The sequence below is a fragment of the Haemaphysalis longicornis genome, unplaced genomic scaffold (genome assembly GCF_048455015.1).
Source record: "Haemaphysalis longicornis isolate Haplotype H1 unplaced genomic scaffold, Haemaphysalis longicornis Haplotype H1 scaffold_6, whole genome shotgun sequence".
Classification (NCBI taxonomy): domain Eukaryota; kingdom Metazoa; phylum Arthropoda; class Arachnida; order Ixodida; family Ixodidae; genus Haemaphysalis; species Haemaphysalis longicornis.
The window spans coordinates 111,480,883-111,506,146 of NW_027526407.1; the positions used below are offsets into that span (position 1 = coordinate 111,480,883).

The 25,264-nt window shown below is 47.2% G+C and overlaps 1 protein-coding gene across 2 annotated transcripts in view; it reads left to right on the forward strand.

Moving 5' to 3' along the window:
- The first annotated feature begins 9,245 nt into the window (after positions 1–9,245).
- The window catches only part of LOC144141120 (short-chain dehydrogenase/reductase family 16C member 6-like), a 62,664-nt gene continuing 46,645 nt past the window's right edge, over positions 9,246–25,264 (forward strand). The window contains exon 1 of one of the 2 annotated variants that reach the window (XM_077672646.1): positions 9,246–9,814. In XM_077672646.1, the coding sequence (XP_077528772.1) occupies positions 9,593–9,814 (222 nt within the window). In that variant the 5' untranslated portion in view covers positions 9,246–9,592. The remainder of the gene's footprint in view (positions 9,815–25,264) is intronic. The other variant, XM_077672645.1, reaches the window with a different exon arrangement.

Genomic DNA, 25,264 nt, shown 5'->3' on the forward strand with positions numbered 1-25,264 from the left:
GTTATTGCGGCAGTTTTGCCGATATTATAGCGATATCGGCAAGTCTCCGATATTGGCGATATTAGCGATATCGGCAAGCACGCGTTCAATATTGATGAGGAAGAAACTCTCACTAAATGCAGATAATACACTCATAATACAAGAAACAAACGCGCTCAGGTTGCTACTTCGGCAGCCATGTCTGTTTTGATGTTCCACACTGTGACAGCGGCAGCCACTTGTTGGTCGAACTGTTGTCACCTCGCAGCAAACTCGTTCCGGCGCGTTCCGTAATTCATAAAAACACTACATTTTGAGTCACTTTGCAACGTGGCTGGCGGGGATCCGTGGAGTTTTTATTACGTTTTTATTGATTATGTTTATTATGTTCATGAGACCTATCATAAAAAAATTTGACCCACAACTTGCTTGCGTTTTCTGTGCTCAAAAATTTTTCGCGAAAAATTTACCCCGCGTAATGAACGCACCCTTCAAATTTGCCTCATTTTTTTTCTTTTAAAAATTGCGACCATTACGCGAGTAAATACGGTACTGCCGCAGCGGTGTTCTCTGTTTGCTGCGGCGACTAGTGAGTGCTGCGCTGCTGGGATTGGTGGGGCGCGTGCTGCGACCTGCGCGTGCCCAGACGTTGCGTAGCGACGTGCCACTTTCCTTTGTGTTTTGATTCAATTCTGACTCTTGCAAAATTCAGCCATGCCGCGTTTTCTGTGCGCTGCCTTTGGGGGTCGGCCGCTTCCTTGCTAGATGAGCCATTTTATGCTGGCGCATTAGAATGAATATACTCCCGAATTTCGTCACACAAGCATCCTTTTAAAGCGACCGCTTTCTTGGTGGGACCGACAGCGTCTCGTCGAATAGCAAATAAGATAAGATAAGATCTGATAAGCTCTGATAAGATCTCTGGACACCGGGCTTACATTGTGCCAAAACGGCTACTTGATAAATCGTAAATAAGGAACGGTTCGAGGTAAGAGAATACGCCCGTCGACAATGAAGAAAAGGTACAATACTACAATACAGTGTATACCTTTATCTTATAAACTACGTATCTTACAAACCACATCTAAATCGTTTGTACAAACCACATCTAAATCGTATGCATCTACTTAGCATGCGAAATAGCGTCGCATGCCGGGTTCGTTCTTTTTGCCAACTTCATTGATCAATCCAACTTAGTCCTCCTAAACGACCCCCAGACCCCCACTCGCCAAGGTACAAGCACAGCCAGAGACACTACCCCCGATCTTTCACTGCTGGCTGGCTCGCTAGATGTGGCATGGACAAACACAAATGTAAGCCTCGGCTCCGATCACAATATAATCAAACTCACTGTGCGGGGGAACTCCTTCAGGGCCAAGACAGGGACAGTCAAGATAATCAACTGGGACAAGTTCAGAGAAGACCAACTCAAAACATCATTCCCAGAGAGGCAAACCTACGAGCAGTGGGCCGTGGAACAAGTAGAGCACATGAAAAAGCATACCCAATCTATTGTCACGACGCACCAGACTCCCTGTGTAGACGCCCGTCTACTCCACCTGTGGGAAGCGAGGCGATGTCTCACAAAAAGATGGAAAAGACAGAGACATAACCGCAAACTCCGCAAAAAAATCAACGAAATCAACAAGGCGGCAGCGGAATACGCCTCCACTCTGTGCAGAGATAACTGGCTCCAGCTGTGCGACGGCCTCCAAGGCACTCTGTCCACTAAGAGAACATGGCAGCTACTGAGGCATCTAATCGATCCACTCACGAGTAAGGGCGAGATCAACCGCAGCATGGTTCGCACGCTTAACAACTACGGAGGCGACACCGAGAAGCTAACGCAGGACCTCCGAGACAGGTACCTCAAAACGGAACCTGGAGAAGAACTCCGACCCTATTCTGGCAAGCCCAACGAAGAGCTCGATCGACCTATTTTCCTCCATGAACTCCGTGCAGCAATAGCCGAGAGCAGGAAGTCCAGTGCCCCGGGACCGGATGCCATCACCTACAGACTACTAAATAACCTTGGAGACGACTCCTTAATAAATCTGTTGGAACATCTCAACACTGTTTGGGAGACGGGACAGCTCCCCGCTCAATGGAAAACGGCCGAGATAAGATTCATACCCAAACCTGGAAAATCTCCCCACATAGATAATTTAAGGCCAATATCCCTGACCTCCTGTGTTGGAAAAGTCATGGAGCGGATTGTGCTCGGCCGCCTTCAGAAACATTTGGACGACACAGAGCAAATGCCCACGACAATGTTTGGGTTCCGAAAACATCTAGGAACCCAGGACGTACTCCTTCAACTCAAGGAGGAGGTACTCAAGCAAGCTACGCGCCACTCCCCCCGGGCCATCCTGGCCCTCGATCTCAAGGGCGCGTTTGACAACGTGACTCACGCAAGTATATTGAGGAACCTCAATGCTACGGACTGCGGAACGCGGACGTATGAGTACATCCGCAACTTCCTCTCGGACCGCACTGCCGCACTCAGGATAGGAGATGCCACATCCGACCCGATAAAGCTAGGAGCTAGAGGCACGCCCCAGGGATCTGTGCTGTCACCGTTGTTATTTAATGTTGCCTTGCTTGACCTCCCCAGAAGACTCGACGCCATAGATAACCTTGGGCATGCTCTCTATGCTGACGATATCACCGTCTGGACGGGAACCGGGTCCCTCGGCGATATTCAGGACACACTCCAGAGGGCAACGGACGTCATAAATCAATATGCCAAGGCTTGTGGCCTCCAGTGTGCGCCACAAAAGTCCGAGCTCCTTGTTGTCCGCCCGAAAGCCAAGAAGAACATCAAGGAAGACATCCAAGTCCAACTAGAGGGACATGCGATAATTCCTAGTCCCAGCATTAAAATCCTAGGAGTTCACCTACAAGCAGACACCAAGAGTGACATCTCCCTAAAAAAACTGAAGCAAACTACCGATCAAATAATGCACATGATTAGGAGGGTGTCAACAAGGAAGAGAGGAATGAAAGAGGCGGATACCCTGCGTTTGGTCGAGGCATTCGTCATTTCAAGGATAACCTACATCACGCCGTACCTCTTACTAAACAAAAGCGACATAAATCTCCTCAATATACTCATACAGAAGTCAGTCAAGCATGCCATAGGACTACCCATGAGCGCGTCCACAGACAAGCTGCTCAGGATGGGCATACACAACACCGCAGAAGAATTGATCATCTATCGCAGAAGAAGGTCATCTATCAAGTCAAAAGGCCAGACTCAGCCGAACTAAAGATGGACGAAAAATCCTCCTCAACATAGGGTGGGCGGCCCTCGACGCGATCCCGCAGGTACAGATACCAACCTCCTGGCGCCAGTCTTTAATTATTCACCCACTGCCAAGAAACATGCACCCCACCCATCACGAGGCGAGAAGAGCAGCGAGAGCTCGAGCGCTCAACACGAGCTTTGGAAAAGACCCCGGAGTCGTATACACGGACGCCTCCCGTTGTAGAGGCAAGCCATACGCAACAATAGTGGTATCGACCAAGAACAGTCTCCTGGTAAGCGCAACAGTCAAGACCACGGACATCACTGAAGCGGAGGAGATGGCAATTGCTCTGGCCCTCACACAGACGCCGGCACAAACAATTGTCACCGACTCGCAGCAAGCATATCGGAACTACCAATCAGGATGGGTGTCACCAGTTACCCTTAGATTGCTGCAGAACAAAATAGCAAATAGAAAAATCAAATTGGTGTGGACGCCTGCTCACGCCTCCATGGAGGGTAACGAGTTTGCCCACCAACAAGCCTGCGCACTCACACCCCAGGCTACGGAGGAAGGCGTGGAGTACTGCCCGCTTATCACTTTCAGAGAAGTCACGCAGCACTACCGGCTAGAAAGACAGACACTCCCTCCACCTCATCCTAGCCTCTCTAAGGAGCAGCAGACAGTCTTTCGCCTCATTCAATCTGGATCCTTCCCCCACCCAACAAGGCTACACCTCATGTTCCCGGAACAGTACTCGGCCGAATGCAAATTTTGTAAAAAACCAGGATCACTCCGCCACATAATTGGGGAGTGCGACTTCAGCTCAGAAAATCCACCCCTCCTCCATCCCCCCACCCCCTCTTTTAGAGAGCAATGGGAGATTTTGATGTCCAGCTCCTCACTCGCGACCCAGCTAGCGCTGGTCGACCGGGCGCAGGCGGCCATGACATCATATGGGCTCCAGTGAATAAGGAACCACTCCCAATTTAGACGCTCAATAAATGTATTCTCTCTCTCTCTCTCTTCGTTCTTCGTTTGCGATTTAGGTCTTTGAAGCGTTAACGATGGATTGGACGCACTTTCGACGACGTTGGACGCACTTTTACCGAAGGTTTCGACGCACTTTTGACGCAGTTTCGATGTGAGAAAGAATTCGCGCTCCTCTTAGCCTTTTTTAGTTTTTAAGAGCGCTTTCTTAAGAGCATATTTTAAATCGTTTACAAAGATGATAATTTGCACAATTTCTGCTTTTACGTTGCTCAGATAGATAAGAGCATATTTTAAATCGTTTCCAAAGATGATAATTTGCACAATTTCTGCTTTTACGTTGCTCAGATAGATAAGAGCATATTTTAAATCGTTTACAAAGATGATAATTTGCACAATTTCTGCTTTTACGTTGCTCAGATAGATAAGAGCATATTTTAAATCGTTTTCAAAGATGATAATTTGCACAATTTCTGCTTTTACCTTGCTCAGATAGATAAGAGCATATTTTAAATCGTTTTCAAAGATGATAATTTGCATAATGTCTGCTTTTACGTTGCTCAGATAGATAAGAGCATATTTTAAATCGTTTTCAAAGATGATAATTTGCACAATTTCTGCTTTTACGTTGCTCAGATAGATAAGAGCATATTTTAAATCGTTTTCAAAGATGATAATTTGCATAATGTCTGCTTTTACGTTGCTCAGATAGATAAGAGCATATTTTAAATCGTTTTCAAAGATGATAATTTGCACAATTTCTGCTTTTACGTTGCTCAGATAGATAAGAGCATATTTTAAATCGTTTCCAAAGATGATAATTTGCACAATTTCTGCTTTTACGTTGCTCAGATAGATAAGAGCATATTTTAAATCGTTTACAAAGATGATAATTTGCACAATTTCTGCTTTTACGTTGCTCAGATAGATAAGAGCATATTTTAAATCGTTTTCAAAGATGATAATTTGCACAATTTCTGCTTTTACGTTGCTCAGATAGATAAGAGCTGATTTTAAATCGTTTACAAAGATGATAATTTGCACAATGTCTGCATTTACGCTGCTCAGATAGATAACTTTAGTAGTTCTTCGTAGCAAGTAGTGCTTATAAAAACGTGAGAATAATTAGTCGTAAAGGTACTGTCCTGGAAAGCCGAACATGTGAGGGTGTCTTTACGGTCTGAGCAAAGAACGGGAGTGCTACCGCAGTCGGGATTCGTCACGTAATGCTATACGTCGCTAAAAGGTGAAAGAAACAAATGAGAAAGAGATGGGTGAATCCTTGCGTTATTTGTTGATCGCCATCCCTTCAACTAAATAGTCTGGCCCCTCTGTCTGCTGCGTATGTATCTTTTCTTTAGTTCAATAGAGTTTAAACTTCAAAATCACGCGAAGCGCATTTCTGTCGACAGACGGACGTCAAGAAAGCTAATCAATGTGGAATCTTTGCATTTAATAAAGAATAGTCTGCGTGACGCGTCTCTTCACAGGTGTAAAATCACAACAGGAATACTGCAAAACCCAACAAGAATGTCTGTCGTACGACAAAAACTTCCTTGCAACAACAGAGGTCCTGTTGTAACGACAAAGTCATCTGTTGTTACGACAAAGCCATCTCTTGTTGCGACACACATTTGTGTCGTACCGACAAAATCAATATTCTCAACGACAAACATTCCTGCAGTCACAGCAGAACTGCCTTTTACTACTCTTCACAATGGGCAGTATCAAACCATGTGCAACTACTGATGGAACACCAGGATCACGACAAGACAGGAATTTGGTACGACTGAACCTTAGAATTAGGACAGATACGAACGACACACGAGAGAACGCCGGAATCACGACACGAAAAAAATACAAGACGACAGTACGACCGGCGAAAATGCGTCAAACTACAGAATTTTTTTGCCGTCTTTTTCGACTGTGCACGCTATGTACTTGATCCAGCTTAATGACCAACGCCGCTGGATAAGCCCTGCACTTTGCATGGAACCAATGCGGGGGACAACGTGACGGATGTACGTGCACCGAGCGACTTGTCATTGTGATGTCACATTCGTGTCAGAGCCTCTACACCGGGAACATTCCACAGTCATAATCAGAGGCTCGCTTACACAATGGCTACACCTATAGACAGTTCCAGTCGAACTGAAAGAGAGTCGATGCATGCATCGCCCGCGTCGTGTCTCTTAACCGTACTGAACGCAAAGCAAGTTTCGAGGGTACCATTTCGGCGTTCGCATTCAGGCATCTTGGTTTAGGTGGAGCAGCCACACCCGAACGCTAATTGCTGCTGTAGTTCTTAGCAAATACCTGCGTGAATACATGCTTAAAACTACGTTTACAGCACGCATTAGTTTAGTTGAAATAATGACGGTTAACGCACCCGCGTGACGGTGACTTAACACCGGTATGATGCGCGCGTTAACGCTTCACTGCTAGCTACGTATTGATTCCACTCAGAACGCAGGGAAATTGTGGCTCTAATAGAGCAGTCACCAGTGCGTCTGTACGCTTGACATGCATACCGGACGTGACCAGAAACAAACGGTACGCATTGCGTAAAAAATCGCTACTGAGTGCGCCGTTGAAGTGCATCTACTAGTTCGCGTGTTCCAACGGGTCTAATGCCCTGTCTCTTGTACAGCCATGACCAAAGATTACGGACCAGGAAAATGGCAATTTTAGCTTATTTATTTTCCAGTAGCAGCCCAAAAACTGCGTTATGCATGTGAAATGTCTTATAATTACTAGAGTATTGCAAAAGTACCACACATAATATCGCGGACTGCCGTGCCACGGAGAAACAGCCCAAAATTGTTGCTTGCGTCGTCCGTGAACTTTTGCTCTTGACGGTACATATGCAACGAATGCTGGCGGTAGCGACACTTTAACGAGACAATCGCGGCTCGCAGGCTGTCACGTTTCGCCGCCCACATGCGGTGAGGTAACCTGATTCTCGCTATAGCGCCTAGATGATACCAGTATATTCTAGGCACTATACTCTGGCTAGAGGGCTACTGACGTGCTTCTCGAAAATTGCGATTGCAGGCGATATTTCCAAGAATATCACAAGATGATTCCAAAAACACCAATTTTATCGCACAATTTCGACAGTTAGGCGCGATAACAAGCAAATGACAAAACTGGTGGGGCCGCCCAATAAATTCCGTGCGTAGCACCAGTGACATCACCGATACGGGCCCTCGCGACTGGCCCTTCCTAGAAAGAAAAAAAACAGATGTGCGAGCTCACAGTATAGTGTAGGAGGTCCCTGAATCTCTGCTGTTTTGCTTTGCTTGGACGCTGGAACGCGCTTAACACACAAATTGACGCTTCGCCACGTTTTGAAAATGATGTCGTTCCTGGTGTCATTTCCACCAAAATGGCTGGAAACGTAAAATTTTTGTCGTTATTTATAATTTAGTTTGTTGAAAACAATATGCTGTGCTGCCGGATGTGAGTCGGGCTAGTTACAAAAGACTGGTTGTTCAAACTAAATAATAAAAAGAGAGAGATGTACTTTCCCATAAGTATTCTTTTTCGAGCGTTGACTACCAACACAGGCCGTCAAATGAGCGAGTAGGGAAAGACGTGCGCCGGTGGAATCGCGTGTGTGAAAAGCGAAGTGACGAGCGGCGTTGATGTTCTTTACTGACTAGTTTCATTCGCTTCTTCATTGGTTAGTCTCGTAATTATTCCCCATGCAATATATTCTGCGTAATTATCCTTCATAGAGCACGGGATGTAAAACCCACTTTAAGCAATGCTTGGAGGAGGAAGAACTGAGTATACAGAGAAAATAAAACTTTATTTAGTTGCCGCATGAGAAATCAGCGTTAGTTTGTCATTCGAAGGAGCCAACGGAAAAAGAAGATTATATGTAATTAGGGCTGGGTGATTGATCAATTAACTTTCGGAAATGCCTCACTGTGTTGTTGCCTTTAGTCTACGTAATAATGTACCCCTCCGAAGGCTGCCAGTTTCTATGGGTAGAAACAACATTGGCGTCCAACACTGTGTTCAACACTAAGGAATATATGCTTGGTTTGGTGTTCTAAGAGTATGTTTCGCGCGAAGCCTTTTCATTCCTCTCTTTTTGTGGGCACCGTAAGAGCCGCCATTTTGGTAGGTTCCATGTGAGGAAATGCAAAAGCTGTAAGCTTTTGCGAAAACGATGTATCCTCCTTCGATTCTCCTCCTGCATTCTCCTCCTGCAACAAACACATTTCGCTCGTCGCATGTGGCTGATGGCTATGCTGTCGGGAATGGCATGGAAAACGCAATGTATGTTGCCAATGGTCTAATAACATTTCTATCTACACCTTCAAGATCCCAATGCATGGATGCCTAGTCTTCCATACCATAAAATTTTATGTATTTTATGTATCAGTCTTGCAGCTCCTTCAAATTTTTTTCATAATGTGCCACCGCGTGGGTTAAACCAAGTGTGAAGAAGAAGCTGAAGGTTTTCACACGAAGGTTGAAGCTGAAGGTCTTTTTAAGCTGTGAAGAACAATCTTTTTCCGTGAATTCATCTTTCGTAGGTCGCATTTTTTAAGGTTCAACTTATAAGGAAGTGGGGACCATGAAAGTGGCGGTAGAAAATGCGTAGAAGAAAGTGTCTCTGGGATGCGGCTCTGAAGCCGCCCATCGTCCGCCAACAGCGGGCGACTGCTCTTGTTGGAACTCCGTTCACGCTCCGCCGACACAAGGTCACCAGCAGCATTTATCAGCAACCGGGTCTGATCAGCGTAGCTTGAGCTTTCCTCGACCGCCGCTCCGCTGTGCTCCGTGGCGTTTCCTCATTTCTAAACTTAAACCTCGCGCGCACCGTTGCGTCGTAACAGGCAACTACGTACGCCATCGGCCGCCCCCCAACAGCGACGATCATTTTCGGCACCGAGAATTGCCGTCTGAACTCTCGCTTTTTCCCGCTGAAGAAGCCATCGAAAGCGAAGCGAAGTCCTCGACGTGCTCTCGGGTTTTTCCCCGTTGCAGAAGACGCGCTCGCGTCGTCTGCTCTGGAGCAGACGAACTCGCGCGCGTACGTGCCCTTGACGTCACTTCCGGCCGCCCCGGGGGTTGGCGCGTAGCGTGACGTCACGACCCCATTTCGCGCCGGTCTCCTCCTCGAAAAGGACAACGGGGCGAGGAGGTTCGCGAAGGAGCGTCCCGTTCGACATGGCTTCTCGGTTCATGTCGCGTCCGGCGCCTCGTTCGGAAACATCGTCGCCTGCGCTCCGCAGCAGACGACAACAGCAGCAGTGAGCAAGCAGCAGACGACGAGGTACTTGTGAACGAACGCAGACGATTCCGACCGATCGTCTGCTCGCGGAGACTCGAAGCAGACGACACACTCCTCTTGCGCCATGACGCTGACCGAGGCGCTCTGCGTGCTCCTAGAGTTCGTGCTCCTCAACGTGCAGTGCCTGTGGATCGCGTTCCGGGAGGTGGTTCATTGGCCGACGCCGGTGAAATCTGTGGACGGCAAGGTCGTTCTGATCACAGGATCCGGCCATGGCGTCGGTCGGGAGCTGGCGCTACGCTTCGCCCGGCTAGGAGCGCGGCTCGTCCTGGTCGACATTGACAAGGTGAGAAAGAAATGTATTCGGCCGACCGACCCAGACCCGGTTCCTTTTTCAAGAGGGGAAAACAACAAAAAAAGAGCCAGGAAGAGGCGTGTGAAGACGCATGCGCGAACGTTTCGCGTCACTGGTGTGGTTCGCCTCGCTGCGCGTGGTTGCGCTCGCGTGTTTTTTCTTGTTGTTTACAATCACCTGTATAAGTATTTTATATAAGTACACTCAGGTGATGGCCATCGTTGTAACGAAGCTTTGATGTTGTTGCCGTTTGTAGACTAACGTGAGGAGGCTGGGTGAGCAGGGCGGTAAATCTAGGAAGAGAGTCGTCTGCTAGCAACGTTGTTCGCATAACGGTATCATGAAACGAACGTACAGCGGCAGCGATGTAACGCAAAGGGTCAGCGCTGACCTCTCACCATCTCCTCTACCTCCTCCCAAAATACCTACGTCATAGAAGCTAAGTAACTGAAAATTTCACTAATGCAACGGAAGTAAAAAAAAAAAAAAAACCCGTGCAAGACAAGTGCAACAAAAACCATTCGTGCAGTGCCGAACACAGCTTAACAAAATGTAAGCAGTTATCACAGTGTTCGAAAAGCCAACAAGGAAGAAATGATTGGTGGAAAAGGCGGCTGATGTTGTACGGCCAAATATTGTGGTAATATAATTAAAAAAGAAACAAAACAAGGCAGGAACACGCCAGAACGAGCTTAACACGTAAAACACATATCCTGGCATAAATGCGCATTTAAAAGATAAAATGGAGCGATTACCTCTAAAATTCGGTGTGCAACGAAGGGACTCGACTAACTAAAAACAGAAGCGGCTGAAAATATTTTCGGGAGACCTTCGCAGTGGACATTTTTCATTGAAGCTTTCTCTCTCTCACACACAAACAGGCTGATGATGATGACGATGATGATGATGATGATGATGATGATGATGATGCGGATTTCAAGCTGCAACCAGTGTGCTGCCTCTCAAGTACCCAACCTGTTGGCAAGGCCGCAGGTTAACACAAAGTGCAGTCGCCAAAGGCAGAGTAGATTACACGAAAAGCGCTGCTTCGTAGCTTTCAGGTGACTCTCAGATTTTCACCGGCCTCGCAGAACTCAACTGATTGTAAGGAAACCTATGAGGCAGTGTATGGCGACGCCGGCTGGGCCTCTGTTCAAACCCCTGGGAACACGAAGAAAAATATCTTTTGAGGAGATGCTTACAAACTGGGATGTCAATAAATGGGCAAGTAGAGTGCACAGGTATCGTTAGACTAAGAACGTGGACACTCACCAGGACAAGACAGCTGACGGCAAAGTATACAAAACCAGGGGAGCAAACGGCCTATCTGAGGCAGTGAAAAGGAAAATTGAGGAAGCGAATACCTTTAGGTGGGCGGAAAGGACGGAAACAAAAGTCATTGGGAGCCTATAAAGCGGGCGAACGGAAGATGGCGAAATGAAATTTTTACGATAATGCTAAACCGACGGCATTCCTCCTTCAGGTATACGTCTGAACCTGCTGGTACTGGACAAGGGCATATGTGATCAAATAATGGCCACGTAATGAGGCTTGTGTATTCCGCGGAGAAAGTCACGGAAACAATCGATCACTTAGTAATGGAATGCAGTGTGTCTATCCAGCACGAAATGAAGGGAAAGTACGCCTTTTTGACGCACTGGGTTTCACCGTTGAGCGAAGCATTAACTGGCCTGCACTGAACATTACCAATAGGCTACTAGAGTACTGGCACAGAAAAAAAAAAGCAGGGAATGGGCGATCAAGGGCCTTCACAGGATAGTTAGCCTCAGCACGTAATAGCAATCATAGTTTGAAAAAAAAATAGGCAGCAAAGTAGGTAATACCCCTGTCACACAGCAAACCTAATGTCATTCAAACTGAATGACATTAGCTGTAAATGACATTCGGCTCGGCCGTGCGGGTCTACACGGCGGAACAAATGTCATTTGATTGTGATAGCAGTGATGATTAGCGAGCTCGCAAAACCGCAAAATTACATTTCAAGTGCATTTAAAATGTTTTCACGCGTACTATTTTTTAAAAACGTAACAAAGAAATATTTGTAAAATAAAAACCAAAAAAAAACCCCACCGATTTAGGTGACATCAGTAGACATCACAAGCTGAGACAAGTCTGCAAAAAATCCGGATTAGGGTAGCGCGCTCATTGGGGACGAGTTTTTCTTTTGTTTAGTACTTGTTTGTCTTTCTTTATTTGAACAACAATAGAAAGAAGAAAATATAAGTTTACTGACAGTTTTTAGAAACAGTATTCTTTGGTTTGTTACTGAATTTTCCTGTAGGGATGCGCTACTGCTGTCGAGGCTACTCATTTGGCCACTAACTGAGGTCTAACTGAAGTTCGGGACTTCAGTTAGCCGCTAAATGTCATTCGCCTCAAATGTCATTCGGTATTCTCGTGTAGCACCGAACTAATGACATTTAGAGCGAATGACATTTGCTGTAAATGTCATTAGATCTGCCGTGTGACAGGGGTAGCGTTACGGCAGCGTTCAACCGACTCCCTGACGATATTTTTAGTATAAATTCAAGATACAACCTAAATAGTTCTTGAAAAATAAACACCAGGTACCTTTATGTACACTTCGAATGCCTGGACATTTTGTTCTCCTATTTTGCTCTTCATTTGCCATGTATTTTCTTAGTTTCATCGGTTTCTGCAACTGTCAGGCTCTCCCATTCAAGCCATACGTCGCTTCGGCAGTTCAAACTGTTTGTCCTGTTGCAATAACGAACTAAACGATCTCATCATCATCATCAGGTAGCATTTGCCATCGCAGCAATTCTAAGGGGAAGCCTTTAGTCATCATCGTCGTCGTCGTGGTTCGACAGTGCCAAAGAAAACAGCCCGAGCATTATAACTTGCCTGTTAAGTAGACTGGCACTGACCTGAAGTTGATGATCCAAACTGCTTCGCATTGCTTTGGCGGGTTGTTTGAAATGGTTCTACATGAACTCTGTTTCGAGCGGAAGTTTTCGGGCCAACGTGAACGTTTCCGTGAGGCAGTCATTTCGTTCGAGTTCGACATCGAAGGGCTACATAGATTTTCTTGGGGAAACGGTTATTTCGTTTCGCACTTGACAAACCGTCACCGCACAAACCTTGCTTCCCATCAAGATCTCAGCGCGTACATCTACAGCCATAGAAAAATGAAACTCGATCACAAAAAATATGAATTAGAACACACAAATGGCGTGATTTTTTTTCATGGAAGTCAAATCAACGCGTGGCCTAATTACAGCCACAAAGTTGAAAAATGTGGCTTTCGAGCAGTCATGGACACGTTACTGGTAAAAAGTATACAGTTACAGTTACCTGAACCAAAAGTAACCCTGTTACAGTTACAGTTAAAGTTTCCAAAAGTAACTTGTTACAGTTAGACTTATTGTGAAAAAGTAACGTCGTTACTTTTCCGTTACTGCGTGTAACTCTAAGTATGTGGGTAGTTAAAATTGCGCGAGGTAAAATCCCCTACGAAGGGTACGTAAAAGGGGGCGAACTCAAGCCCAACACAAACCATCGTTGTGCACGCCTTATTTTGTTGCACCAACTGTTGTATTGATGAACGCCTCGGGGAATTGATTTCAAAACTCTTTGTAGCTTAGGTTGAGTTGTTTCTCAAAGTTAGCATCCGAGAGGTTCTCTCTTTTCGGGGGTCCATTTTTCAGTTTCTTTCTTTTTCTTGTTTCTGCTGCACTCAAGACGAATCGAAAGTTAAAAAAGATCACTTTTAGGACCTACGTCCGACCTCGGTTTTTTGCAGGCAAGATAATCGTCTTGGCAGGTGTGTTGTGGAAAGATGAAAGATAGTCAGGATGAGGGAAAGAAGAAAGTCTAAATAAATTTAAAGTACGAACTGTACGTCGGCCTTTAACGAGTGCTGAACTGGTTTAACTGGTGGAAATTTTTTATATAAAGAACGGAAGTAACTAACGGTATTTCGAGTTGCAGTTACTGCGTAGAAAGTAACAGTGTTACAGTTACAAGTTACCGCAAAACGCGTTACTAGTAACTAGTTACTGCCCAAGACTGCTTTCGAGATATACCAGTAGCACGCCATTATTGGGATTCCATGAACAGTAGTTTTTTTAATTTTGCGTGTTCTGGCTGATATTTTCGAGTTCGCACTTCATTATTCCATGCCTGTGCCTACGTTTTAAGCTAGCGCTCGCAGGCGGTGAACGCTTCAGTGCATGATCACAATACATGTGAGGACGGCTTTGAAATTCTTGCATGCTGTGGGGCTTTCAATACATGGACGTGGGAGATGTAGGAAGCTTCCTGAGTTGCATGAAAAATATCCGATAGGAGCATGCCCGCGCGGTTTAAGCCGGACAACCAAAGCTGAAGACATCTGTCGTAGAGAATCTCAGCTTTTACACGGAATGTGCCCAATATCTTGACTTGACACTACCTTAAACCATTCGAAGAAATACCGGCCACCTTTACTTCCTTTTCCAAACAAATTATCTTCTGTGGGAAACTGCGAGAATTTCATTACGTGAGACCGAACACGAAACAGTGACGAGTGACGCTTATCTACATGCAGTGACACTGAACTACACGAACTGCACTGAACAGTGTTTCGGTGTTTCCGAAATCAAGCAAGCGGATTTTGTTCAGAACGTCGATTGTCATTTGCACGTCGTTCAGGACGTTCAGAGCACAACTCGAAACATTTCAGGAAAACTGCCGCGAGTGCTGTAATTAGTCTGTGTGAAACAAAATTAAAGCGAAGCTGTGGCGACGCTTCCATGCGTGCATGTATACGGAATAATTACGGGGTCGGTGTTCCAGCGTCAGAAGTTTATCTAGAATTTCGATTTTTTTTTATGTGGTTGTCAAAATCCTTTTGCAAGGGTGGTGCTTGGAGGCTGTGGAGGGGTTCTGTGTAAATTCCAGGGCAGGTGCTCGTGGTTGTGGAATATTTTTGGGGGGTGGCGAAGTCCTTCTGGGGGTTGGGGGAGGGGAGGGGTGTTAGTGGGTGTGTATAAATACCTGTTCCAGCACCCTGACCAGTGGCCAGGTAGCGTGTAACACTTTACATAGCTAGGACAGCGATGGAACGCACGGAGCCAAATATTTCAATCCAAGAGGGCGCATCATATGTCCAAATATCCTCGTAATTCTTCAGTCGATGAGCCTATTGCAATGCGTGCCAACCTTGGGGTGAAAATACGTCTCAGCGGGTTCCCCATTCGAACCTCATTGTTCTTCGTCCGCATCTACAAAAGCTACATTTGTCTATGTACTTTCCGCATCAGCGCGCGTTTTGCGCAGTAATCTGGTCCCAGAAGAGGGAACGAGGCAGTGGCATGACGCGCTTTATTCCGAACTCCATCCCCCCACCACTCCTTCAAGGAAACATTGTCTTAATCGCTTCCTATATGGCCCAAGACCACGAACTCATGCACGCTCGTCTCTTGTCCTTCATTGCGTCGCACGAGGGAAAGGGCAGTGTTATGCGCCCCTGATTTAACCCTAAGGGGAGGGATTCGTTAATGAAACAAAAGTGGAGTTAGGGAGCGGTAAGTTTTTGCCCTTCCCACAGAACGAGTGGTTGGTTGATATTGACGATTATCAAACTCAATTACTGCCACCGATCGCCGCGTTATTGTGTCCGAGCTCAAGCTAGGAGAAGTACACGGGTACCGAAAGTAGAAGCACAGGATTTGAATTGGTATAGACATTCTCCGTTACGAGGAAGGGTTACTATAGAAATGAACCATATGTGCATAGATGGCGAGTCATTCTTTCTAGGTGCTACATATGTCTGACGTATACATCCCAGAGCGGTACCGGGATATTTGAGCATTTGGGAGGCTTGCAAGGGATCGGAAGAGATTGGATGGCGTGACGTTTCAGCAAGCATTTCAATAAAGAAACAAACACGTCACGTACATTGCTCTTCATCGTCGGTCCAGAGGTTTATCCGGAATTTCGATTTGGGGGGAAGGCGGGGGGGGGGGGGCGGTTGGCGTCGAAATCCTCCGGGAGGGGGCTGTTGGGGGGGGGGGGGCGTTTAAATCCTTCTGGGGTATGTTAGAGGGGGTTGGGGGGTGCGTATAACTCCCTTCATCGGTCTTTAGTGCCTGTTGCAATAAAATCGACTACTGAGCACACAAGACACACAAAAGCTACAAAATAACCCAAACCTGCTCAACTTCATTTCGAAGGTGGGCATCAAAGAATACTCGAAACTGATCACTTCACCCTCCTTACTTACATTGTGAACTAATTTAAAATTACAAGGATTGCATTTGTTAAGAAGAAGAAAATCCCGTCGTGGTCGACCACGCTTAGCGGCTTCAAGTCTACGAAGCGGCATTCCTGACAAGCCAACGTCTACTTTCGGGCAAAACGAATGCGCAAAGCAATCATCGACCTTGAACATCGCCGCTACGTTTTTATTACTTAGCTCGTGTCGAGAATTCGTCGCGTGTGTTTCCTTAACCGCATTCGATGTGTACATTGAGAAGCGACGTTACGCAATTGCTGCATGGATTGTGGGGTATTTTACCGGGGGACGCTTACGTATACGTGCGTCGTTTGGAAATAGCCTTTGTTTGCATACGTGATACTGCCGAGTTACGCACGAAAGCGACGTCAGTCGATAGATTCAGCGCACGTACTAGAATCACTTGAAGGCAGATAGGAACGGTCCCAAAAACAAAAGTCGGGAAAAAAAGAAAATATTCTTGCGCGTTATTGCTAAATGAAATGTTTTCTTAATTCGTACTTTGTGTAGTTCCGTTCACTCTCGCCTTCTCAATAAGGAAAGTGGGGCAGTTTTCTGCTCACAGTGGACGCAGCAGCGGGCAGATTTGCATTCGTTAAATGCCATTCGCGTTTGAGCATTTTTTTTTTTGCACGGCTGTTTTCTTTTTTCGCCGTCATCTATAGGCATTCGCTGGGTTGCATAAATTAGTTGGCAGACGAGCGCGTGAGGTGTTTCCGAAGGCAGCCCAGTTGTGGTGGTAATTTTGACTGCTTTAGAAAATGGCTGCCAAGTGCCCCTTGGCAGGCGGAGGCACGTTATGGCTTCGAAACTGTCTCTGACATTTATATTGTTTTACATTGGTCTTCGTGGCGGAACCGAAGACAACAACGGCAGTGGAAAAATAGTTATTTTGACGACATACTCTTGGAGCGTTGAAGAGGACTACAGCAGTGGTTATAATTACTGGTTAGCAGTTAGCTTCTCAGTCAGCATTGAATGTCGACGAAGACATGGATAACGTTACCGATGATTGTTTAGTGTCTACCTACCAACTGACCTTCACCTATGCAATCCGCATTATCAGGGTGTAACTTCGGTAGCCCTAAAGTCGACGCCCATCTTCAATCTGCAGTTATCTCGGGACTATCCAGGTCTATGGACAACAAAACATCAGGCCAGCACGTTCACTGGGGGGCGGCGGTGCTGAGATAATTCAAGATGTTGTGACCGCTATACAGTCGAATCCACTTATAACGATACCGCTTATAACGATATATCGGATATAACGATGGACAACGATTGCACCGACCAATTTTGTATGCTTTCTATGGTAAAATAACCCGCTTATTACGATGCTCCCGAGCCGCGATATCGGATATAGCGATTGAATCCGCTTACCGCGCGCGCCGAAAATGCGAGCTGCCGCCGGCGCTGGCGCCGGCTTTTCGGCGCCGACAGCACGCGACGCGCCTTGCATCCCGTCCACCCCTCAGAAAACGAGTCGACTGCGCCAAGCGAGAGGAGGAGCAGCTTTTCTTCCCGACTCCCCTCCCGGAGCCGCTGCTTTGGCCTCATCCGCGCGTCCGGCCGAACCAACGTTCGGCTGGTTCGGCCAGTTCGGCCAGGCCTCTCAAGCTTGGACGTTCCCTGTCTTCCCTATAGGCGGCGTAAAAATCGACGCCCCACGTGACCAACCTAAAGCGCTGTTTTCGACCATCAAGCCCACCAGACGGCGCAGGCAAAATGTTACTTTTGGTATAGAATACAAAATATTCATTCCGTGACTCAAAGAGCCCACACAGTTCGCTTACAATGTGTTATTTAAAAATACTATTAACAAGTTCCGCATCAAACATCCGTTGAGCAAAAATGTACGCAACTTTTTACGAACAGCCGACTGGTGCACCACCTCGTTTCTGAATTCGCAACCACAAAGCCGCCAATTCAAATTGAAACCGCTGCAACGGCCGACCGTTTCAATGTGCGCGGAGCACCGGTTTCGTGACTGTTATTGCTGTTATGTGCTTTTGCGTCCATCAGTTGTTGAGAGGACTGGCAAAACACGGGAATTGAGTGCTTGTGGAGTGACAAATGTGGGAAATTCCGCATCGGAAGGCAGCTGTCGAGGCCAGAATATTCGATTCTTCCAACAGAAGGTGAGTGTTATGCACTCCGCTAGAAAGACGGTGCAAAGGAAACCGTTGTCGCCGTCAATACTTCATTTGTGCCCTTCGTTCGAAATCTTAGCGCAAGTGAACGAGTTGTTATGGCAAAAAAAAAAAATGTTGTCACGAAAGCGACGTACAATTGCAGCGATCGAAATGAAATGATGTCCTGGCCTCTGTAAACTTGCGGATGTCAATAAACGATTTGTTCTCACTTGCTGCTCACTGTGGTCTGTGCCAGTCGAGGCCATCTGGTCACCTGGCGTAACATCACTTCACTAGCGCGGCGCAAGTAAACACGCGACCAGCGTGCCAGCCAGGAGCCAGCAGGAGCAGCCACGGCCGGACTCGACGCCCCTTTCGCGCGCGGGAGGAGGAGAGTCGAGTCCGGCCGTGGAGCAGCGAGCCGGCGGCCGCCGTGCGAGGGCAGCCATGTTATTAAGGAGCTCAAGCGGCCTGTGCAAAAAGCATCCGCCATGTTTACAAAGCCGTGTTTACAGCGCCATCAAGCGGGCGTACTGGGTAGTTCACGACGCCGCCACTACGCTTTTTCTGGCACTACAGGCAAAGCTAGACCTTTGCTTCTCTAAAATCCTCCCTGTTCTGTGGTTCGGCTTGCACTGCTCGCAGCTCGGAAGTTTCCCTCGCCTTTTCTGCGCGCCGAACTGAGTGCTTTTTTTTCTCCGCATCTGCCTTCGTTCAACGTTTCACCAGTTTCACTGCGGAGTCGGACTGAACGTTCGGACGCCATGGCCAATTCACCTGCGGCGCTTCCTTCGCAAAGTTGCGCGCCGTCGCAGCAGAAAAGAAAGCACACGGCAATCACTCTAGAAGTGAAGAAGATAATTTTGAAAGACCACGCAAATGGCCAAAAAGTGTCCGCCCTCGTGGCCAAGTACGGGCTCTCACAATCAACCGTCTCCACAATCATCCGTTTTCGAGAGCAATTAGATGCTCTCGAAGAAGATGTGCGTCAGCTTCGCGTGAAGCAGTCAAAGCTGACTGACTATGGCTTTTCTGCAAACGAGTAGTTGCACTACCTCACTTGCATGCTAATAAAATGTTTTGATCTCTCTTGTGGCTTTTTTTTTTCTCGACCCGCTTATAACGATTATCGGTTATAACGATGGGATTTTCTTGGCACTTGGATATCGTTATAAGTGGACTAGACTGTACTCGGGGAATGCTTTCTCGGAAAGCCGAAAGAATCGTTGACATCGCTTCGGACACTTGACCCGGACCGCGCGGATAACGAAACGACGCTTGGCTTTCGTAGCACAGTACATACGCTGGCTGATAAGATTATGTGCACTCGACATCATCGCAAGGCGCATTGGAAACATCGTACGAACACATACCGCCTGATGCCGAGTTTTCTGCGTAACTTCAGCTGTGATTTAATGGTAGGAAGGTTAGATTTCCGCGAAACACATTGATGATCATTCATGGTCATTGGGGGTTTGTTTCTTGAGTGTTTTTTCTAGCTTTTGCGTAATAATATATGTTTAGCCGAAACCAATTAACTTCGAAAAATATTATTTTCTTATTTAATAATTTTTAATTATAATGAATAAGAAATACAGTAAACCTCCGTTACAAGGAAAGCAATTTATTCAAACGGTTTCGTGTTTCCCATAGCAGTGTGTTGAGAACAAATCATGATCACTTTTAACAGAGTATCGCTGATAACGTAGTCAATTTTCTCTACGGAGCACCTCGTTATAACGACTGTTTGCTCTATGTCCGACGCAAGATTGCATCACGACGCAAGTCTGGCATCAAGTAAGAAAGAATCGCAGCGTTCGTGCGTACGTCACAGATTCCGGGCCGTAATTGTCATTATAATGACCTGCAGTCAGAATAATAAGTGGGTTTTCAATTTCGCTCATATCGAGGTACAGCTGTGTGTGAGCAGATACTACGGTATTGTAACGTACGATGCGGCCTTTGGACAGCGGTATTTTGATCGCCGTTGCGAATGGAGAGGCAATATTAGCGGTATTATTGCGAAAGAAACAACTGAACCCCTTCCTCGCCGCGAATCACGTGACTCCACTTCAAGCCTACAAGTTGACGGGTCAGGCGGGCCCGGCATCATAAGCCCTTAGCAGGGCCTCACGAGCGATACCGGCTATGAAAATCCTCCACCAAAGGCCGCCCTGAACGCAAGATCCGTCTGGTTCAGGCACGTGCACATTCATGTGATGTCGTGGCCCACGCGACAGCCTGAGAACGACAGGGTACCGTGGGAGTACTGGTTTCGGCCTGCTCATCCCCTAGTCCCATATCGGGACTTCACACTCCACTTGAAGATGGGCAACGCTGCCCTGCTACGCACCCGTCACTCACCAACGACCAGGAGCATAAACTTACGATTTTGTAAATGAAGGGGCGAATGAGCGACTGAGCGAGTTGGCGTTGTTTCGTGCGTACTCGAGCTAACTCGCGCTACTCTTGCAAACGAACACTTTCGCCCAACATGAACGTGTCAAGCTCACCGTCTATGGCTCCACTTGCCAGCACTTACTGACAGCGAGTGGCCACAAAGCAATGTTCTTTATTTCACATAAATATGTGGAGTCAGATTCGCTCCTTTTGAACACAGCGTTGCGTAGCGACCTCACACGAGGGATATTTCTTTCACACTAACTTATTCATTCTTTCAGTTCAACCGGCTTTGTTCAATTAACTGATACTTCATACATAGTCGAGCCAGGATGTATCGACATTAAAGGGTATTGGCAGGTAGAGTGACATAGTTTTAAGTGCAGGGCACTTTATGGGCTCACCTTGTCGTCTTAGCTCGCTAACGGTCGATGCGACTGCCGGAATCAGGCGGCGCAGCGAGATAACGGACCCAAGTAGAGGCTTCTGTACCGGGGTCAGGGAGTCAGGCTGAGGTTTCGAAAACCACGCGGTTTAAATAGTCATAAGCATTCGAAACTCGCGAACCGCTGGCCCTTGTCATACACCTCCCCATCGTTTAGCGCAAAGAAAACTGCAAATACATTACAGGCAAAATCTGTCGATATAACCGGGAGCCCACGCGTTCCTTTAGATGGGAACGCTCGTTGGGTTTGTTGTTACGATAGTAAGCGAAACGATGCGGCCGCGCAAGAAAGAAATGGCGCATTCGAAATGACGCAGAAAGGCTCCAGCCGCGCAAGAAAAGAATGGCGCATTCGAAATGACGCAGAAAGGCTCCAGCCGCGCAAGAAAGAAATGGCGCGTTCAAAATGCCGCAGAAAGGCTCCAGCCGCGCAAGAAAGAAATGGTGCATTCGAAATGCAGCAGAAAGGCTCCAGCCGCGCAAGAAAAAAATTACGCGTTCTAAATGACGCAAAACAGCTCCAGCATATGAAATTAAAGCAAGTGCCAAAAGAACAGAACTCCCGCTGGCGCAGTTTCAGGCAGGGGGTGCGCGAGCATTGCGAAGGCGGGAAATTTGAAATGCAGCAGTGAGCGGATAACGGCGGTGCAGCCCATTATGGCGAATCACTGCTCTGCACTTCCGACAGCTTTCACATTGAGTGGAACGGCTTTAATTTTTTTTTGTAGTGGAAACGCACTTGACGGCTCGCTGAAGGTGCCTTTCCCGCGCTGTGCTCGGGAGGTTCCAGTTACCTAAGCCGCCGGATGTGCGACGTGTGACTTATCGTGTTCCAGGCCTGCGGCGCCGTGCCATCGGGGACCGGGGGGGCTTCACCATTTCTCTTCGCTTAACAAAGGCACTTGATTTCCAGCAACCGATCGTTGTGTACGGTGTTCTCTTCGCTCGATCGTCAGCCGACGAGGCAGTTTTGATTGTGATGTTTGATATGATTGTGGTTGTTATACTAGGCTAGCATTCAGACGTCTTTGTAGCATGCTGTAGGTAGCAACGTGTTCATGCGCGCTGTGTACTTTCACTCGTTATGTGTTACCCCTCCTTCATGGGACCGCATGCTGACTTGCAGTATGAATGAATGAATGAATGAATGAATGAATGAATGAATGAATGAATGATTGATTGATTGATTGATTGATTGATTGATTGATTGTAGGATTTAACGTGCCGACGCATCGCAGGCGATGAGGCGCGCCGTAGTGGAGGGCTCCGGATTAATTTCAACCACCTGGGGATCTTTAACGTGCGCCGAAATCTCGTACACACGGGCGTTTTTGCTTTTCGCCTCCATCAGAAAAGCGACCGCCGCGGCAGGGAATCGAACCCGCGACCTCGTGCTCAGCAGCGCAACGCCATACCCAGAATGAATGACTGAATGAACGAATGAATGAATTATATGTTCATAAGTTCATTCCAAGCATGTCGTAGAAGACATTCGTAATAAAGAAACAAGTGCGCGCTCTTATTTCTCTTTTTGTTGCCCAATTCATGACCCATACATAGACTATGTGGTTGTTCACGACCAATCACGCTGCTGCATGCGCGTTCAATTGTCCTCCTTAGTAAGCTGCAGTAGTGTGAACACTGACCAGCCGTTCGATAGATCGCTTTTCGAAACAGCGAACGTTTGGCGATTGGAGTTGTCTCTCTTTCCAAGCTTCCGACAACACCCTGCGTCGACCTTCGCCTGTTGCCTGCGTCGCAGGCGCGTACAGCAGCAAGGAGGCAGTGGAGGTGGAAAAGGAAACACGAGAAGAGAGCGGAAGGCCGGGCTGTTGTCCGACCAAGAATGGTCAGGCGGGGGCGTTTGGGGTCAACATACGGCCACGACGGTTCGGCGGACGCCGCTTTGTGATGCTAATCACCGCTCTCTAAACGGGCGGGTTTTAAAACGACACCAGCGATTAGCAGGGACGGGCGGGGAAGATGTTTGCATCGGGTCAGAACACGTGTCTCCTGGTCGCCGCCGCCGGAGTTCTGCGCACGGCAGCGGAAACGGTGGATTGTGTCGCCGTCCGTTAAGGGAAGGTGACGGCCCGGAACGGTTGAGGGCCGATCGTGTCGCGGAGGACGAGAGCGTTCGCTTCCTATTCTCCGCGAGAGGGTCGCCGGACACCGCGAGGATACAATCGGCGGAAGAAGAAGAAATGTGATCTGGGGCGGTATTCTCGAGTTTTGTCCCTTTTGCGTCCCTCTCAAAAGTGTCCCTTTTGGCGAGACCTGATTGTCTGAAAGCAAACAACCGAAAATGACGTAACGCAAGCGCGGCAAACCTACTGTCAACGTCTACTGCTTAGCCGGAAGTACGTCACGATGAAAGGGACGCAAAAGGGACGTTTTTGAAAGGGACAGTTACGAGAATACCGCCCCTGATTGCAGGGTTTTACGCGCCGACGCAGCGCAGGCGATCAGGAGCGCCGTAGTGGAGGACTCCAGGTTAATTTCGACCACCTGGGGACCTTAAACGTGCTCCGGATTCTCGTACACACGGGCGTGTTTGCTTTTCGCCTACATCGGAAAAAAGAAGAAATCAAAATAGAATGAAGGACAGAACGGCGGGAAAAGGAAAGGGAGAGCAGCAGTAAGCCTCTTTAAAATTGCCAGCTTTAAAAAAATGAGGCACAGGACTTCATTCGGCATCGCCTCTTGGCACACTAGCGCAGGTCGAGTGCGTGGAACAAATGCACGCACGGTCATTTCAACGAAAGGGAAGTTGCGCTGATTTTTAACACCGGAGCTGTTCCAGAGCTGGGCTTGGCGACACTCTGTTTTGATATCATGTCACGCTCCCTCCGGGCAGGTTTCTCCGCCCCGAAAACAACCGGTGTTCACTGTAGAAAAAAATCATAAAAAAATAAAGGAGAGCCTAGGGCCTCTATATTACGAGCAAAGCCCCTTAAGGGCTGGGGCTGTTGCGTCTGCTGTCGTCGTCGTCGTCGTCTCATGTAGTCACGGTACTAAACCACCGGGAAACTCTTTTAGTACGTCTCGCGCTAGGACGTAACGGGTACTAAAAAAACACCGGGACACTCGCTCACGCCTCGCGCTGGAGCGCGTAGAGAGTTTTGTGCTTTAAAGGTAAACTTTTATAGCAAAGCTGTATACCTATACCCCGCAAACGCTTTCATCTCCGTTGGCAAAAACGCCAAGGCACCAATAATACACTTGTACACTGCATGCTTCACCCCTTCCCAGGTTTCACGTTAGTGGAGATGGCCCAAGATTTTTTATGCATAAGACGGATGATATTGCCCCTGGACAAATGTCTTTTGAGCAATTCATTTGTGTTCAGATCTGAAGGTGAGTGTAATGAGATCGATGTAAGCTTGGTTCTTGTAAGGTGGCTTTTCCACATCACCTGTTGCGCAGTGAAGCATGGCCCTCTACGGAGGGAATATGATTGCAGAAAATGGCTCCAACTCTTGTGTTATCTAAAGTATCCCAAAACAAATTACACGAAAATTAGCTTCTTAGACGACTCTAACAATGTGCCTAGTTTTATTAACTTGTTATAAGTAGTTCACAGTGAAATTGTATACGTGGCAGAATTTCTTGCTGCTGTCAGTACATGGCCATTTGCCGAGGGAGTATGGGTACAGAAAACGACTGTGACTGTTCTTTTTACCAGAACTGTCCAGCAATAAATAACGTGACAATTACCCGCTAAAACGACTCTAACATTACGCACGAGAAAACGACGAGGCTAAACAGAATCTTCGTAAAGACAATCACCAGATTGGCTGTTTGGGCAGATTTTAAACTGGGTGGAATTCGGTTTAACTTTTAATGGGCGTTGAACCTCTGTTGGCCGCAGTGTGTAGTACTTCCCGATGCCTCCCGTTTCTTCATAGAGGTGTGTGCATAGATGTGTATACATTTCCGTATAGATTTTTGTATCATTTCTTGTATAAATTGTGCGTTGAGGCTTTAGGACCCCTTATTTATTTAGGTGTTTCAATATAGCTAAGCAAATAAAGAACAACCCCGCTCTTACGTTCCCCAGTGCTGCGTTTTCCCGGCTGCTGCGTTGTTTCTGTCTAGTCCCGGCGCAGCTCACATAGAGTCCCATGTATTAAAATCCTCGCTGTTACGTCGTGGCTCAGAGTACGTTCCCGGATCATTCGACGCAATCTGGCACTCCTAACCCG